General features: G+C 35.2%; 1 protein-coding gene across 16 annotated transcripts in view; it reads left to right on the top strand.

Moving 5' to 3' along the window:
- The window catches only part of PICALM (phosphatidylinositol binding clathrin assembly protein), a 98751-nt gene extending 82250 nt beyond the window's left edge, over positions 1-16501 (top strand). For 11 of the 16 annotated variants that reach the window (XM_076002402.1, XM_012738695.2, XM_012738694.2 and 8 more), the window contains 3 exons: positions 563-667; positions 13751-13853; positions 15145-15320. In XM_076002402.1, coding sequence (XP_075858517.1) covers positions 563-667; positions 13751-13843 — 198 coding nt within the window. In that variant the 3' untranslated portion in view covers positions 13844-13853; positions 15145-15320. Of the gene's footprint in view, positions 1-562; positions 668-13750; positions 13854-15144 lie in introns of all 16 variants that reach the window. The other 5 variants (XM_012738705.2, XM_012738703.2, XM_012738713.2 and 2 more) reach the window with 2 other exon arrangements.
- Positions 16502-17691: the final 1190 nt, after the last annotated feature.

Genomic DNA, 17691 nt, shown 5'->3' with positions numbered 1-17691 from the left:
TCTATTTTCAATTACTCAAGAGTGAATTAACCTCTTAAGCCCATTCTTGATTTTCCCTAAAGATACCTAAAAAAAATGAAAGAACTATAGAGAGTAAACCTTTCTTCAAAGAATCAATTGTCTTCATTTGTGATCACTTGCATAATGACATAAGAACTTGTTTTGATATACAAAGGCAGTTTAGTTAGAAATGTCTTAGTGGTTAATGCATATAGTCTTAAGATTTCTCTATGTGTAAACCTGACAAATTTGGAAATTTTGGAAGATTTTTGGGCTAAATCATTTTGTCTTTTGTACTATAGTAGAGTTTAAATGTTGCAGCTTATTGAATAGAAAAAGTTAGGCTCTGTTGCCAAAATGAACATATTAAAGATTTTCTGTACCAGAATATACTGTGAAAAGTTTATAGCTGTTCTTCTTATTTGCTTTCAGAGGAAGCTTCCCTTTTAGTGAAAGCAAAGATACTAGGACCTTTCATCCCTGTTACCATTCTTGTTTACTTAGTTATAATAAGGAATATGCAAGTCAGTATCCTTTAACTTGATACTCTTCTATTTTTTAGCCTCCTCAAATGGGAAGTGTACCTGTAATGACACAGCCAACCTTAATATACAGCCAACCTGTTATGAGACCACCAAACCCCTTTGGTCCTGTATCGGGAGCACAGGTATTAACGTGCTACATGTAACTATTGTAATGTGCTTGATTTGGAAGGAATATAATATGTAAAAACTCTTACATGATTGGAGAAACAAGTTGTTAGCATTTTCCCCTTCATCATAGATGCTACTTGCATCGTATCTTTCTCATGTAAGAGCATTTAGAAATACTGATTATTTGGCAGGAAAGGACAAGTAGATTACAAATATTAAAGGTGGAAAATTCTTGATAACTTATAGTTGGTGGCTCCAGAGGATGGTTTTTCTGAGGTTAAGAAACCTACTCTCTCTTCATGATTCTGGAATGCTATCCTTTGTGAACCCTTGAAACTATTAACTCAAACTTTCAGTTCCTTGGACTTAAATGATGCTACAACAAGGGTGTTGCCCTTGTATGTTTGTAAAACTCTTGGCAAGTCTCCAGAAAGTTTTGAATGCTATGTTTTCATTAGATGGCTTTCTGCCACTGAGGATTGTATTCAAAAACAAACCAAAAAAAGGCAAAACACTTTGAAGTGTCACGTCATCCTAAATTCTTTAAATGAGAGACTTTCCTCTTCAGATGTATCTAAGCCTCCCTCTCCCAGTTCCTGAAAATTCACTCTTCATACTTGATTTTTGTTTTTATTTCATTATTGTTGGCATTAGAGGAAGCTGCATTTTTTTTTTTAAAGTTTTTACTTGTTATGGTTAGGAAAATAAATAGGAAACTCCTTTGTTATTTACTTCTCTGGTGGCATACTGTGGGATAAGACCCTTGTGAAGTGACAGGATGGCTTATCTTTCTGTGTCTGACTCTGCTTATACTATTAACAGTTAGAAATAGTTGATTACATGCAATTGTTAAAGCATGTAATGGTTTTAACCATAAATAGTTTGCAATACCAGCTGATTGCCTCCTGTGTTTAATGCTTATTTGAAAACTTTTAAGTGAGCATTTGGTAATGGATTTGTTATTCCTTTTCCACTTGAATGCATATATATTACATTTGCCAAGGCATTCAATATTACATTGCCAAAATTAATTTATATTGATACAGTTTGAATCTAGTCTCTGTATAGTAGTCCCCCCTTTTACTTAGGGGATGTGTCCCAAGACCTCCAAGTTTATGTCTGAAACCACGGATAGCACTGAACTATGTGTGTGTGTGCGCGCGTGTGCGCTATGTTTTTTTCCTAGACATAAATACTAATGATGAAGTTTAATTTATACACTAGGCATAGTAAGAGATTAACAACAACTGATAATAAAATAGAACAGTTATAACCTACCTCTCCTTTCCTCCTTTTTCTCTCTTAAAATATTATATTGTACTGTACTCATCTATTTTCAGACCACAGTTGACTGCAAGTAACTGGAACCACAGATAAGAAGGGACTATTGTATTTCGTGGACTAGTGAAGCATAGGAGATCCTTTCATTTTTCAGCCTTTTTGAGTATTAAAATCATTTAATAAATTGACATTTCTGTTGCTTGAGAGTGGGTAATAAATTTAGTTCTGATTAAGAGGTAAAATCCATGTTGGTTGCAAGTCAAATTATTTGGCCACATGCCTTTTTATTTTTTGGAGACGGGGTGTCTCACTATTACCCCGGCGGCTAGAGTATACTGGTATCACTGTAACCTCCAACTCCTGGGTTCAAGCAATCTTTCTGTCTCAGCCTCCCTAGTGGCGGGGACTACAGGCACATGCCACCATGCCTGGCTAATGTTTCTATTTTTTTGTAGAAATGGAGGTCTCGCTCTTGCTCAGGCTGGTCTTGAACTCCTGACTTTAAGTGGTCCTCCCACCTCGGCCTCCCAGAGTGCTAGAAGTACAGGTGTGAGCCACCTTACCTGGACTCCACATGTTTCCCCCACCCCTTTTTGTCCATGTTAAAGTGACATTTCCTTCCTACTCTAATCAGTTAAGTATTTACAATGAATATAGTTTAAGGTTAGTGTAATTGACAGAGTCATTACTTTTATAAGTCAGTTACTTTTTATGCATTTGTTTTTATAAAATGGATTATGGATATTTACAGCCCTCTCTCTCTTCTGTCTTTTACCAGCAATAGTTACGATTATTGTTATAACTTGCTAAAGAAAAGTAGATTTTGATACTACCTTTCAAGAAATACATTGATGATTTCCCTATCAATGTAGGTGTTTTCTTGAGATTATACAATTATAAATTTTCCACATGTTCCTTAATTTTTTGTTATCCATACTTTTAACTTCAGATATATATCATTCATTCATTCATTCATTCATTCATTCATTCATTCATTTATTTATTTATTTATTTATTTATTTATTTATTTATTTATTTATTTTTGAGACAGAGTCTCGCTTGTTGCCCAGGCTAGAGTGAGTGCCGTGGCGTCAGCCTAGCTCACAGCAACCTCAAACTCCTGGGCTCAAGCGATCCTGCTGCCTCAGCCTCCCGAGTAGCTGGGACTACAGGCATGCGCCACCATGCCCGGCTAATTTTATATATATATTAGTTGGCCAATTAATTTCTTTCTATTTATAGTAGAGACGGGGTCTCGCTCTTGCTCAGGCTGGTTTCGAACTCCTGACCTCGAGCAATCCGCCCGCCTCGGCCTCCCAGAGTGCTAGGATTACAGGCGTGATATTTTTTAAAATTAATTTGATTTTCTTCTGTAAAGGACTAAGCAATAAGAACCTAAATGTGCAAGTAAATATATTTTTAAAAAAAAACAACAACTATAGTCCAGAGCTAAAGATGGATTAGGAACCACTGACTACAGAAGCTTTTTTCCTGATGTGTACTTAAACCCTTCACCCAGTCTGCATCTTGTTTTGCAGGCTTCTGTCAGAATATATTGCTACCTCAAGCTTGGATGCCAATGGACAGTTTCCAAGCACTTTTGCATACATTAATTTCTCCAATTCCCAAAATCTTTAAGGTAGATAGGTCTTCTGTCACCATCACATTTTATGGATGATGACTGAGACTTGGAAAGATTCTTCCTCTATGTAAGTGGTGAAATGCAACTTATCCCCAGGTATCTCCGATTTCTGGTCTAGTGCTAATTTGTCTGTCTCTCTGCTAGTGGAACTAAGCCCTCATGGCCACTACAGGAGCACTCACTGTCTTCTTTTGTCAGCATCAAACCACTCTGTAAATTCCTTGGGTTATTCTGCTGGATTATAAACCACATTTAAATATTCAGGATGTAACTACTATAGTTGTCAAGATCCTCTATAGTTTGGGGTAAAACTTTCAACCTTGAAACATTGTATATGAGTTTTTCTCTTTAAAAAAAGTTTTAAAAATCTTATTATTAAGTCTGGGCACAGTGGCTTGTGCCTGTGATCCTAGCCTTCTGGGAGGCTGAAGTGAGAGGATTGCTTGAGCTCAGGAGTTGGAGACCAGCCTGAACAAGAGGGAGACCACTCTCTACTAAAAATAAAATAATGAGCCAGGCATCCTGGTATACACCTATAGTCCCAGCTATTTGGGAGGCTGAGGCAGGAGGATTACTTGAGCCCAGGAGTTTTGAGGTTACAGTGAGCTATGATGACGCCACTGCACTCTAACCAGGGTGACAGAGGGAGACTCTCTGTCGGGGGAAAAAAAAAAATCTTCACAAAATCTATCTTTTAAAAATTGCTGGCCCTTGAGCAGTTACTCTTAACCCAGGCTTTATATCTCGTTGCCTTCTAAAATCCACATAACCCTTTCATTGAAACACTAAAAATGTGCAAGCATTATCATGTGCATGAAAAAAAAGTGACTGAAAAGCCTTTTCCTATAATAATTACTTTATGCCAGAAGAGAAATGAATGAAAACATTAGGGTAGTAAGTTTCTTGTTGAGAGAGAAAATTTGCAGTGAGTACTTAATTCTAAATATTACTGACTAAAAAAGCAATGAAGGAAGCAGATTGATAAAACTAGAAAAAAAATCAGCTGGCAAGGAAGTAGCTCAAAGAAGTTTTAATCTTATACAGTTGTTTGAATCATTTAAGAGTCAGAATCTTAAATCTTTTAATGTTACTTTTAATTCCTTTTTTCCTTTGTTCATTATGTATCATCACAAAATCCCGCTAATTGTTCCTCTGCTATTAGATCCTCTGCTCCTTGTGTTCTACAGCCTTTATCCAGGTTGGAACCTCTTTATTCACATTTGTTTTGCAATAGTGGCCTGTGTTCTTTGCCTCTCTGATTTAATCCTTTAGATTAAATAGATAGATTAAATTAAACAGATAGATTAAATTCCAGGTAGATACTGGAATAATCTTCTGTAGACAATATTTGTAACATGTTATCTCTGTACTCAAATATCTAAGGAGGTGAATCTAATGAACATTTAAAACATGCCCTTAGCTTCCCTCCATCTTAAAACTACCTCATGAAGTCTCCCTGTTTTTAAGAGTAATAACGAGTGATCAGAATATTTAGGTTCTTCAATTCCTATGCCTTTATAATTCTCCATAAGTATCCAGTGTTCTTCTGTTATTTGTCTTTTCCAAAAGTCCTTCATCTGCTGTGAAGTGGATTTACCCTTCCCCATTCTTCAGTCACCTCGTGTCCCTTTTAAGTCCTTAGGAGATATGGAATTTCTTTCTTTATCCTGCACTGTTTTTCTTTATACACCTTATGACTACCTGGCATCCATCTATCCATCCAATTTAGCAAGAGACTTCTTTACTAGATTGTAAGCTTCATGAAGGCAGACTTCTATGTGGTAAGTTTACTTAGGTAACCAGGTTACCCTGGTTCCTAGAACAGTGCCTGACATGTAACAATTTTTCGATATTATTTGTCAAACGAATGAATCTCATTAAAAACTTACCTTTTTCATCACGTAATTTACTCTGTGCCTCTTTATTTTTTTTTTTTTTTTTTTCTTTTTTTGTTTACCTCTAATCATGTGCTGTATTCTGTGCCTCTTTAATCCCTCATTTCACTTACAACCATTGTAATAATTTATAGCATTATTCAAAATTGGTTTGATTTGTAGGCTAATAGTTACTGTAAGCTAAAATACTTCGATGGCTCACCTAAGTATTAAAGACACCTTGACTTCATGATTATTTTTAATAATTTAAAAATAATTTAAATACTAATAATTTTAAAATAATTTAAAAACTAAACCATTTATCTTTGAAGTAGATGAGATTTTTCTCATGCTTTAATGTTTAATGATCCTTAGTCGCTTGGATTGATTTTGTCCATACAGTGTGTTAGCTGTAACCAAAATAATTTTTTTGTTACTTTTTAATTGTTTTTTCATTGTTTTGTTATCTTTTTTCCAATTGGATTTAAAATTCCTTGAGGGCAGAGACCATCTGTTTGTACATTGAAGTAAATGATAATTTAAATGAAAAATGTAATTTTATCACAATGAAATCTTTTAATCAAGTGTCAGTTCTACACCTATTGCTAAAAATCCTTCCTTGTTCCTTGAAATATTTCTTTTGGGAAACATTACTCACGTAGGCCATAACTTGTTGCTTCTGGTCTCTTGCCTGATTACTTTTAAGCCAAGTTATTTATTTATTTATTTTTTTTGAGTCAGAGTCTCACTCTGTTGCCTAGGCTAGAGTGCCGTGGCGTCAGCCTAGCTCACAGCAACCTTAAACTCCTGGGCTTAAGAGATCCTCCTGCCTCAGCTTCCGGAGCAGCGGGGACTGCAGGCATGTGCCACATTGCCCAGCTAATTTTTTCTATGTGTTTTTAGTTGTCCAGCTAATTTCTTTCTTTCTATTTTTAGTAGAGACGAGTCTTGCTCTTGTTTAGGTGAACTCCTGAGCTCAAATGATCCTCCCGCCTCGGCCTCCCAGAGTACTAGGGTTACAGATGTGAGCCACCGTGCTGGGCCCAAGTTAATATTTTAGGCAGTACCCCAGCCCTCCCAGATATGTTTACTGTGTTGCCATTTAGTGAGACATTACAAACAGTGCCTTGTGTGTTCTCCTTTATATCTAGGTTACTCTAACTGCTACATTAGTGCTTATTACTCCAAGTGCTACATTAGTGCTTGCTTATGAGACAACTGTTAGCTCAGACTTTATATTGTTCTTTAGGAAATTGTCATTATAGGTTTTAGTAGACTACACTGTAGTTTTGAAATTATGGCCTCCTGTACACATACCCTGTTCTCTCTCCATTGTTCTTGCTACATCTTGTATTTTTTTTTAAAAGATATTTTCATGGCATTGTTAGCTGTTTAAAGATGTACGTTATGTTGTTCTGTTTCATGCCTAACTTGGCTGTTTTTAATGTGTCATATAATAGTGCATTCTCCTAAATGTTTCATGGAAAATGAAATGCTAGGTTCCTCTAGTTTTTACTTTTTTGTGCTTCCTCAAAGTCTTACTATTTGTTTGATTGCTTGTTACAGGTTGCTAAAGTGTCTGTTTAGTAACTTAGGGGAAATGGGAACTCTTAGGCCTTCTCTTACTGGTGCTTCATAAAATAAATATAAAATATTTTGAATGGAGGATTGCCATTTTTGTTTATGGAGGATGTGGCTAAAGATGCAAAATGGCTGCTGTATTTTTGTTTGCAGTGTCCAATTTTAAGTAACTCTGACATCAGTTAAGAGTCTGAAAGGAAACAATGGCTGGTTGTGAGTACTTTTTACCCTTCTAAATGGGGGCACTGTTGGCTTTAGGTATTGGAATAATTTAAGTCTTACCAAAAAATGGCCCTTTTAATGACTTTCTTGTATTTAAGAACTAATGGCTCTTTGGTTTTAGGCTTAGTATTTGTTTTTTGGTTTTTTTTCTTTTTTAAACTTTCTTGGTGTGTCAGTTGTGGGTATTGGCATTGCCTCTTCTGTCAGCTGGTCTGCCAAGCTGGATTTCTGTGAAGAAGGCCTTCTACCTTGACAGCAGTGTGTTGTGTTCATTCATCCTTGCCATAAGGGAATTTGCTTTGAGAATTGGTATTTAGTACTAAAGGTGAGAAAGCTGGTTCTGTAGCCCCCAGTGTACACCTGAAAAAGTTGAAACAAAAATATGAAAAGTCCTATCTGCTGACTTTCATTAACAAGATAACCTGAAGAATAAGAGCAAGCTTACTAGGTTTTTGCTGGAGACATTATTTCTAAAAGATGTAAATCTAATGTTTGTCTTAATATGTAAAACAAAGTATTCTTAAAATCTTGGGTGACTGTGAAGTTCTACAAAATCTTCATAATGAACATCAATGACCATGTACAACACTGTGTATATAGAAAGCACAGGAATATAATGACTATTTAACATTTACTAGAAAAGTCCCTTTTTAACAAGTATTTCTCTGCCGGGTGCAATGGCTCATGCCTGTAATCCTAGCACTCTGGGAGGCCGAGGCAGGCAGATTGCTCAAGGTTAGGAGTTCAGACCCTGTCTCTACTAAAAATAGAAAGAATTAATTGGCCAACTTAAAATATATATATATAATAGAAAAAATTAGCCAGGCATGGTGGCACATGCCTGTAGTCCCAGCTATTCAGGAGGCTGAGGCAGAAGGATCGCTTGAGCCCAGAAATTTGAGGTTGCTGTGAGCTAGGCTGACGCCACGGCACTCTAGCCTGGGCAACAGAATGAGACTCTGTCTCAAAAAAAACCCCAAAAAACAAAAATAAAAAGTATTTCTCTACTCTCACTTTAACTTCTTCCTGTAAGTTAAATATAGCCATAAATTCTAGCAGAAGTGAAATAATTGGGATAGCAGATTTTAGAGAGGAAAAAACACTAGTCTTGGAGTGAGTAGATCTGCATTAGAGTCTCTATTAGTTTCCCAGGGCTGCCATAAAAAAATACCACAAACTTGATGGCTTATAACAGAAATTTATTCCCTCTCAGTGCTAGAGGCTGGAAATTGAAATCAAGGTGTTGGCAGAGCAGTGCTTCCTCAGAATCCTCTAGAAGAGGATCCTTCCTTCCTTCTTCCAGCTTTTGGTATCCTCAGTCATTCCATAGTTTGCAGTTGCATCCCTTTAATCTGACAGTCACAAGGCATTCTCTCTGTTTCTGCCTTCATGTGGCCTTTTCTTATGAGGACACCAGTCATAGGATTAGGGCCACACTAGTGACTTCATCTTAACTTGATTACATCTACAAAGACCCTATTTCCAAATAAGATCATATTCATAGGCACCAGGGATTAGGACTTCAATATATCTTTTTGGGGGGACACAATTCATCAGAGTCTCAACTTGACTGCTCACTAACCATGTGTTTGAGAGAAAAATTGTGTAACTTTGAGCCTCAGTTTCCTTATCTATAAAATTGTGATATTACTTTGTGTGCTTTATAGGTTTGCTGTAAGAATCAAATGAAAATATTTAAAATTGATTTAGGAATATGGAGGTTTATTATATTTTTTTATTGATGATTATAAGGAACATTTTTTGTTTTTAAAAGAAAATTTAACAAGGTTGCTTATTTTTAGAAATTGTCCCTAGACCTTGATGTTGTCCTTATTTTCCACTTCTCATTTATTACAAATATATATTTCTTTCCATGTGTTACAGTTTTTTTTATTAGTAGTTCACTTTTTGAAATCTTAATTATGACTCATTGTTATTTGACAGCATCTTTTAAAATTATGAACCTGTCTTAGACATTTTTAGTCGAAAGCCCAATATATAAATAAGGAAAAAGCAGGTAGCCTCAAGATTGCACATGCAACATAGTTTGGAGGTTGTTATTTTTTTTTAACCAGGCAAAAGTGCTGTGTTTCTAATAAATGGAAAATAAGTGATACATTTTAATACATTTAATTTTTATTTTGTGTTATAGTACCAGTTGACATAAACCATAGCTTTTTCATTTTCTTTGGTTTTTGAGGGCTCACAAATTGAAATCCATGTGAATCAGCAACAAACGATAAGCTGAGCCAGTTTTTATGATTTCCATCCATGAATGGAACTTTAAAAAGACTTCTCTTAATTTTAAAATTAAGAGAGAAGTTCTAATAATTTCTTCTTAACATTCCGTTTTGGAGACTGTTTTTACATAGAGCTTGTTTAATCACCAAAAGGCATTTTAATTTAATGCATTTTAGAATGCTTACAATGTATAAGTCACTGCTGAGAAGCCTAAAAATTGAGTGTAATATGGAAGCCTAGGTGATTGGTTGATGATAGAATGAGAACCCTGACAAAGAGAGACAAAAATGCTGAGAGCACAGCAGAAGAGCAAGAGCAACAGATTCAATGACATTTGAACTGGGCCTCATAAGGATAGATGAACATTTAATAATAGGTGATAGGGAAGGTTGAACTAATATTTGAGCTACTTAATATGTGCCAGGCAATATGCTGGGTATTTATGTTCATTTAATCTTCAAAGCAGTCATAAAGAGAGGGATACAGGTATTGGGCTAGGTATTCTAGACCCCATTTTATAAGAGAGCCAGGATTAGACTCGGTTCTATCTTTGTACAAAATCTTGCCCTGTCATTCCAGGCAAAGAAAGTACACCCATTTTTCTCTTAGGATGTTGACTTTGGTTCTCCAGTGAAGACAAAATGAGTCTGTACAGCATGTTGTTACTTGATGTAGAGATGCATTCTGTTATATGCAATGTTATTTTTCAGTCACCCAGGCTTTGGGGTACCGAAAAATCCAAATGTAAAGATGTAGCAAAATTGCTTCTCTAAGAATTTTAAGCACAGCCAAAGATACATTTCAGAAGTTTTTCCCTAAATATGCAATCTTTTATTTTCTCATAAGCTTTTAATTGCACTACCCTCACTTTCTGAGACTGCTGTTATTTTCTTATTCTGACCTAAAACTTTCCTTCTTTGGTATTAAGCAGGAGTATAATGAAGGAGTAACACCATTTTTGTTTTATGATGTTTTAGTCTATTGATAGAATTTTTTTTAATTTCTTTACTCTAGATATATTTGTCTTTTATTAAAGTTATTAATAACTTATGATTTCTCTACTTTGTTTTTACTATATGAAACACACTCTACTAGGCTGGGCATGGTGGTTCATGCCTGTATTCCCCAGCATTTTGAGAGGCCAAGGTGGGAGGATCACTTGAGGCCAAGAGTTTGAGACCAGCCTGGGCAATATACAGTGAGACCCTGTGTCTACAAAAATTTTTTTCTTAAATTTTTACCCAAAAGAAAAAACAAAACAAAAAACCCACACTCCACAACCAAAAAAATCTTTGCTCTGGAGATAAGTATTAGAATTTTTTTTTCATTTCAACTTTTTTGAAGGAAGGGTGGAGGGATTTCAACTAAGAGTTACTATCAGTTACTTGCAGATTTTAGTATTTTTATTTATATGCTGCTATTCTTATTTCATTTTCTTATAAATGAGAAAAGACTAAGTAAGTATATCTGGACTGGACTAGTAAGACTGACCACTTGTTCACAAGACATCTTCTGTTGTGATATAGATCACTTTGATTTGAACAAACTGATAGGTGTACTAGTTTTTTTTAAGTACTGTGGGAATTTTTAGATAGATAATACTATTGTAAATAAATGGAGTAAAGGCTATTCTTCTTTTGTTTTAATTTGTTATAGATAGATTTCTAGTGATGACATACTTTTACTAGGATTTGACTTGAGTGATCATGATTTGTCTTAGACTGGCTTGTAAAATTTGGTGATTTTGTGATAAATGTTCATAGTTTTTTCTTTTTTTTCCCTTAAAATTTTTTTTTTTTTATCCTCTAGTACTTTAACCTTGCCTTTTTCTGCTCCTCGGCAGTCTTACATCATGATCTTTAATTTATTTACAGAAATTATAAGTAGAGGAAGGTCAGCTCTTATTGTTTGGGGTGATTTCTGAAACTTTTAAAATCTTGCTGCTTTTCACTCACCAGGATTCCATTGCCCTTTCATGCTCTTTTATTCATCCTGATTTCCTTGAGCAGTAATTGGGCTACTACAGCATAATTCCTTTCTTTCTTTTTTCCTATTTACTCTCTGGGCTGACTACTTCCTCGCCAGTGCATGGTGTGTCTATGCTTTGGTACAGGTGCTGGAAGTCGGGGGCCAGATGGTCAGGGGCTGCGGAGTGTGCCAATCCTTGGAGCTGTGCAACCAGCCAAAGCAGCCTGTGCTGCACTTTCATCTGCTTGATATGGATATTGATGATAAGAAACTTATTCCAGGGATATCAAGTCTTATTTTCTTACTAGTGGTATCTATCATGTTTTAATTTGCTATATCTTTATAGCAAATTATAAGACATATATAAGACATTCATAGCATATATAAGACGTGTATGTATTTTACCAATTTAAGAGACGTGTAGAAGTTTTTGTTAAAAAACTGGCACTTTTTCCCCTAAGGAAAATTGATCCTTTTCAACATTGTAAGCCTTGGGATTTCTCTAGCAGTACGCTCATGTATTGAGAAGAATGGAAGTGTCTCTTTTGCCTGTATTCTTCCAGGACATTTTCCTTTGGGACTGTCAGGTCTTCAGACTGCTACCCTCATGAAAACATGTGATTTAAGAAGACATTTTAGTGTGGGGCTCTCATAGGCAATTTGTGCTTTTGGTTGCAATCTTATCTGTAGTTAAGCAGAGTTTGTTCTAACTTCAAGTGAAAGAGTAAATCTGCTTTGGAGGAAAACCCAGTTAATCTTATTGATAAATTTAGAGGTTGGGCTCTCTCTAGCTCAGTGACTGATGATCACTTGAAATCAATCTGTTTCTGAATGGTTATCTGTTATTAGGCTGAAGGAGAAGAAAGGGGGGTATCTTTCCAATAAAGTTACCTTAATACCTCTGTCTCTGCATGGATGATATTTGAAACCTCAAGACCAGGCATGATGCCTTCTCCTCCTATCTGTAGCCATCTGTGTGATTCCACCATCCTTCCCGATTGTCTTTGAACATTTATTTCTGAGAACAAGATATGGATTAGGAAAACTGCTCAACAACTAGTATAGCTGATGGTGATTTCTAAACCTGTAAATTGATCTTGGTGTCTAGAACAACAAATTGCATATGCTGGTAATGTAAAATATTTGCTGAAGCTCATTGGCTACTCATTCTCTATAGTGCTTTTCTTAAAAGAAATAAAAAGGTAGAAAGAAATAAGATCACTTTGGACCAGCAAAGACCAATTTTGCATTTTGAAATCCTTCATAGGATTTGAGTATGAATTGAAACTATTTTCATTTAGTCAACTTTGATTTAATGCTCAGTTGAATATACCTAAAAGGACAGCTCATTTTACAACAGCCCTTTGTTTGCATGGTCTGCAGTTTTATCTAGAGGGAGAAAAAGAGTTAAAAATTTGTTCCAAAGTAAAATGGCTCATGTTGTGTTTGAAATACTTGGTGAAGGAGATACATGTATGAAAATCAACATCTTGGTTCTTTGGGAGCTTTCTTCGGTAGAATATTAAAGATATATTATGAGTTCAGTGGTCAACCTGCCTCACGCTATATTCAGATTAAATGATAGTAGATTCTAAAAACCAAGTAAATATATTCAAATAGGAAGCAAGATCAAAGATCTTAAGTATTCCCCATATTCAGAGCAGTATGTGGACAGTTAGAGTAGGTGACCTCAGGTCCCTTTCACCTCTCACAGTGCATCAGATGGGATGTATCCAGATAACAAGCAGGGGGACAGCTCCATATTTAAAAAAAAAGGTGTGTGAGAGTTGAGGACAGGACTTTCCATGCCTTATCCCCTTATGAAGAAGGAAGGAAAGAATACTGCAGCTAGATGTGTGTTGGGTCTAGACTGAGGTCGTAGTTTGCACAGCTTTGGACAGATAGCCTGGACACATGAAACCATCTTTCCTCCATTTAAAAAACAACATAATTATGTATCCCTTCCTATAATCCCCTCCCCTCCATGCACACACATTAAAAGTCTTAACCATGGGTTGGCTTATAGCAACCTTTTTGGGTAAAAGACTTTATTCCTTTGGAATTTCAGAAACAAGAATTTGTTTTCTGAAAACCGCATACCATTGGATACCTTTTGATTTGACATGTGACTACAACTTTTGTTTTAACAATTCCCTTTTCTACAAAGGCTGCCTTTATTAAAGATAACAAAACAAAAACCACTTCTTCTTTCATACATTTTCTGCTTTCATGTTCTGTCATTCTGAGATCTTTTTTTCTTTCCCTCTCTCTGTCTTCTTTCCCCCCAGCTGTCGGCAGCATCCAGCCCCTCCAGTCACAGTCCTCACAGAGCTTCAGGAAAGGACCCTTTTGCAGAGCTCTCTTTGGAGGATTTCTTATAAATCACTTTAGGTATTGCTGCTTGTTGGGGGAGATGGGGACTTAAATACTTTTTAAAAAATTACCAAACATTAAGGACAATTCACTCTTCTTCTTTGTTTCTTTAAGGGACCCTAGGTTCCCTCTCCTCCACCTCATCAACCTCCATCTCATCCTCCTCCTCCTCCTTCTTAATGTGAAGAATAAAAATAGGTCAAGATAGGACATAAAGAAAAACAACTTTTTTACAAACATCTTGATTACATTTAAAAAAAAAAGAAAAACAACTTTTGGAAAATATCTTTTGCATAATTATTTCACTTAATTTCATCCACTGCTCATAACAGATGGATGAGTTTGAATACCACCCTTAAAAACCAAAGTGTTTTAGTCAATCTTAAAATAATTGTAGAGAACTACACAGTATTACCCATTGCATGTAGTATATGATTAGGAGCATCTTTAGTTTTAGTATAATGTCCAGGATTAGTTGTAAAAAAATTCAATTCAGCAGTTCTTAAAGGGGTATATTTTTATGTATGCCTTTTCATTTAAACAGTAACTTTTTTAAAAAGCTTTTTAATTAAGGGCCAGTGAATACTTAAGCCCTTTCAATTAGGATTCTGCTTCTGTTTGCTAGAAGACAGTGTAAAGTATAATTTCTTCTTGGTACTCTAGCCCCCAGTTCAGATATACTTTCTAGATCTTTGGGAGTTTTTACTCTTGTGATTTGGCAAGTTTATATTAGCACATCTACTTCAGTAATAAATCTTTCGATGGGCAGTTTAAGGGAAATCATAGTTGAAGTGTCTTTGAGTAAACAGTGACACCCTATTGAAAAGCATTTCTTTATAGATCATTCAGATTTTGGTTTATATTATTAGTAAAGAAATGACTTAGTATAATATTATAGTTACCTGTATTATCTCTAGTTTTATGGTCATTTAGAAATAATAATAATAAGTTTTGTTTTCCCAAATGAGGTTTTACACGGAATATTTGTGCTTTATGGAGAGATTTTTCCAAACTTATCATGGAAAAATAGGTCATTGATCTTCCTTCTTTCCCTCCCCCACACACTACTCTTCTGTTTTTAGTAATTAGAAAGATATTTGGAAGTCCCTAAAACTATGCTTCAGATATTGAGACTCTGGTACATGATAAGCTGATGATGCTGACTGTGTTTTTAATCATGATTTGTGGTAAACATGTTATGATCACTTCTAGGCCAATTAAGTAGTAAAGATCACAAAGCATTTTTAATTGGAGAAGATACCCTACAATGCAATGAATTAACTTACATACTTGTTATTTTTTTTTTCAGATACAGTTTATGTAACTAGATGGAAGAGAATGGAATTATTACAAAAAGACAAGTGCTCAAATGGCGAACCCTTACTTCCAGCAAAATCCGAACTGCTGTCTGTTAAACTCTCTTCTTCCATTAGAATGCTACAGTTAACTCAGTGAAGGCCCATGAAGGAAATTGGGACTAGTTTATAGGAGAACGTATCAATACAGTTTATAAAGCCAAGAATTGCCATGATTTAAGACTAAGACCTGTCTTTTTGGTGACTAACCCTTCAGTTCTTTCAACTCCTGTTAATTCCCATAATCAGTAACCTACCAGGAAAAGCCCTTATTTGGAAAGTGTGAAATTTGTATTTGGAAAAGCTGCCTGGAGAGAAGAGTTATGTCCTTTACTGTAATTCAACAGGACTCTTTGGGGGATCAAAATCATAATTATGTATTATCTTTCTTTTCTCCAGTCCTCACAGGTCTAGAAATGGTAACTGAAATTAACTTTTCTTTTTAAAAAAATTTATATTCAGTTTGCAGTAGACATTCCTTAAGTATTTGTATTTATTTATGATTATCAGTTTTACGTAACATTAATATTGTATCAAACCTCCTTATAAAAATGAGTATGGATGTATACAGTATGTTTGATTTTTATCCACAAGAATGAATCAGATTCAGAATGCTTTTCTCAGCTGACATACAGAGCACTAAATATTTTAAGGCAAGTCCATAGGTCTGGATCTCTTAAGAATTCTCCGTCTCTGTGGGATTTAGGGAAGCATTATATAAATGCATTAATCCTTATAGTCAATTCTGTGCCTAGGATTTTGCCAGGGAACAGTTCACTGACTAGGAAAAGCACTACATTTTAAATTCAGCATTAGTGCATTGGGAAGGATCTTTACTGCTTTGTGCTTGGCATGTCATTACTTTCCATTTGACATTAGGGCCTTTCCAAAATGAATGTGAGGAATTGCTTTCACTTCAAGACTTTCCTTCTTTTCAGTAAAACTCTAGGAGGTGTTATGGGGGGAGGGACGGGGGACAAAATCCTTGAACCTTTTATTTGGCTCGTGCCATGTTATGATCATGTACCTTTTAAATAAGGGGAAATAGTATCTTTAAAGTTAATGTCTAGCCAAGAGTTTAGTAAACGAAGAATTAAACTGCACTGTTGATCGGTGCTTTGTGTAAATACATCTTAACATTTGGGTTGAGAGGGGCCTTAAGAAGGACAGTTCATTGTAGGAAAGCAATTCTGTACATGAGTTTAAGCATACTTGTTGCATTGTCTCTGCAGATTCTATTTTTGTTTACAATATTAAAATGTATGTTAGCAAAATGGGTGGATTTTCAAATAAAATGCAGCTTCCACAAAACTTTTGTTATGGTATTCTGGTCTGAGGTACATTTATTTTCTTCTTCCTTTTTTCTTTTTATCATCAGTATCATCATTCTTTCCTGGTAAAAGTATACCCAGATGATTATATATACTGATTTAATAAAATGTAAGATTTATTTCTGTTTTATATAAATTTCTAAAAAGATTTATCTTTGCATTTTTTTGTTGCCTTCTGGACTTTTATTGATAAGCTGAACTACATTAAAATTGTTCACTTTAGTCTTTTGATCAGATGCCTTTAATCAGGTAAGTTTAAGGGAGAAAATGCTTTTGAGTTTCACATATTGGTGCCTATGATTATGTATGCTAAGGAAACCTTTGATTGTATCCTGTTGTCCACTGAATAGTAAGTAGGATTCAGAGTACATGATAAAGGAATTAAAAGTTTTACATTGGTAAGTGACTGCATAATATTTGCCATGGCTGGAAAAAATATATAGTCTTTAGCCAGTATGTTCTGTTAAATTTACCAGTTTTTAAGTTTCACTATTAAACCATTTTCATATGAAGTGGGAAATTATACTTTTATAAGTTACCTCCCTTAACATCACAAATTTTGATTTGTCTCTTCTGGTGTTTGAGGTGGTTGTTATATTTAAGGTTTGTGGCTTGTTTCATTCCTATTACCTTTATTATTATTTTTTTTAAGTATGTTTCAGTATGTGAAGTGCTTCATAACCATTTCCATTTAATTATTCAGACAGCTTTTGGGCTATATTGGATAGATATTGATCCACATTTTTCCCACTTTACAGGTAGGAATCAGGAACCACCAAAGGAACTTGCCCAGATAAATTAACCTAATAGGTGGAGGAGCCAAGTCTTTGGTTTCATGATCCATTGTTCTCTCTATGACCTGCTATCATTAATTCAAATATATAAACTGAAATGGAGATTTTTTTTCCCCTCTGTAGTCTAGACTGATGGCCACTCTTTATTCCCAGGTGGTCTTTTATGAAATACATTTCCTACCTCCTCCAGCCCTGATGCCCAGAGGTCATTGACACGGAAGAATGCAAACACATGATAACAGTAACTTTAAGCAAAATATAACAAGTGAAGCATAAATCAGCTATTGAATGCATAACTACATCAGCTTATAAACTCATACATACCCATACTATTTTATTATACTTCCCAGTTTACCAATTTGGTAGTGGCTACAGA

The sequence above is a fragment of the Microcebus murinus genome, chromosome 4 (genome assembly GCF_040939455.1).
Source record: "Microcebus murinus isolate Inina chromosome 4, M.murinus_Inina_mat1.0, whole genome shotgun sequence".
Taxonomy (NCBI): domain Eukaryota; kingdom Metazoa; phylum Chordata; class Mammalia; order Primates; family Cheirogaleidae; genus Microcebus; species Microcebus murinus.
This window is presented reverse-complemented; position numbering and strand designations above follow the sequence as displayed.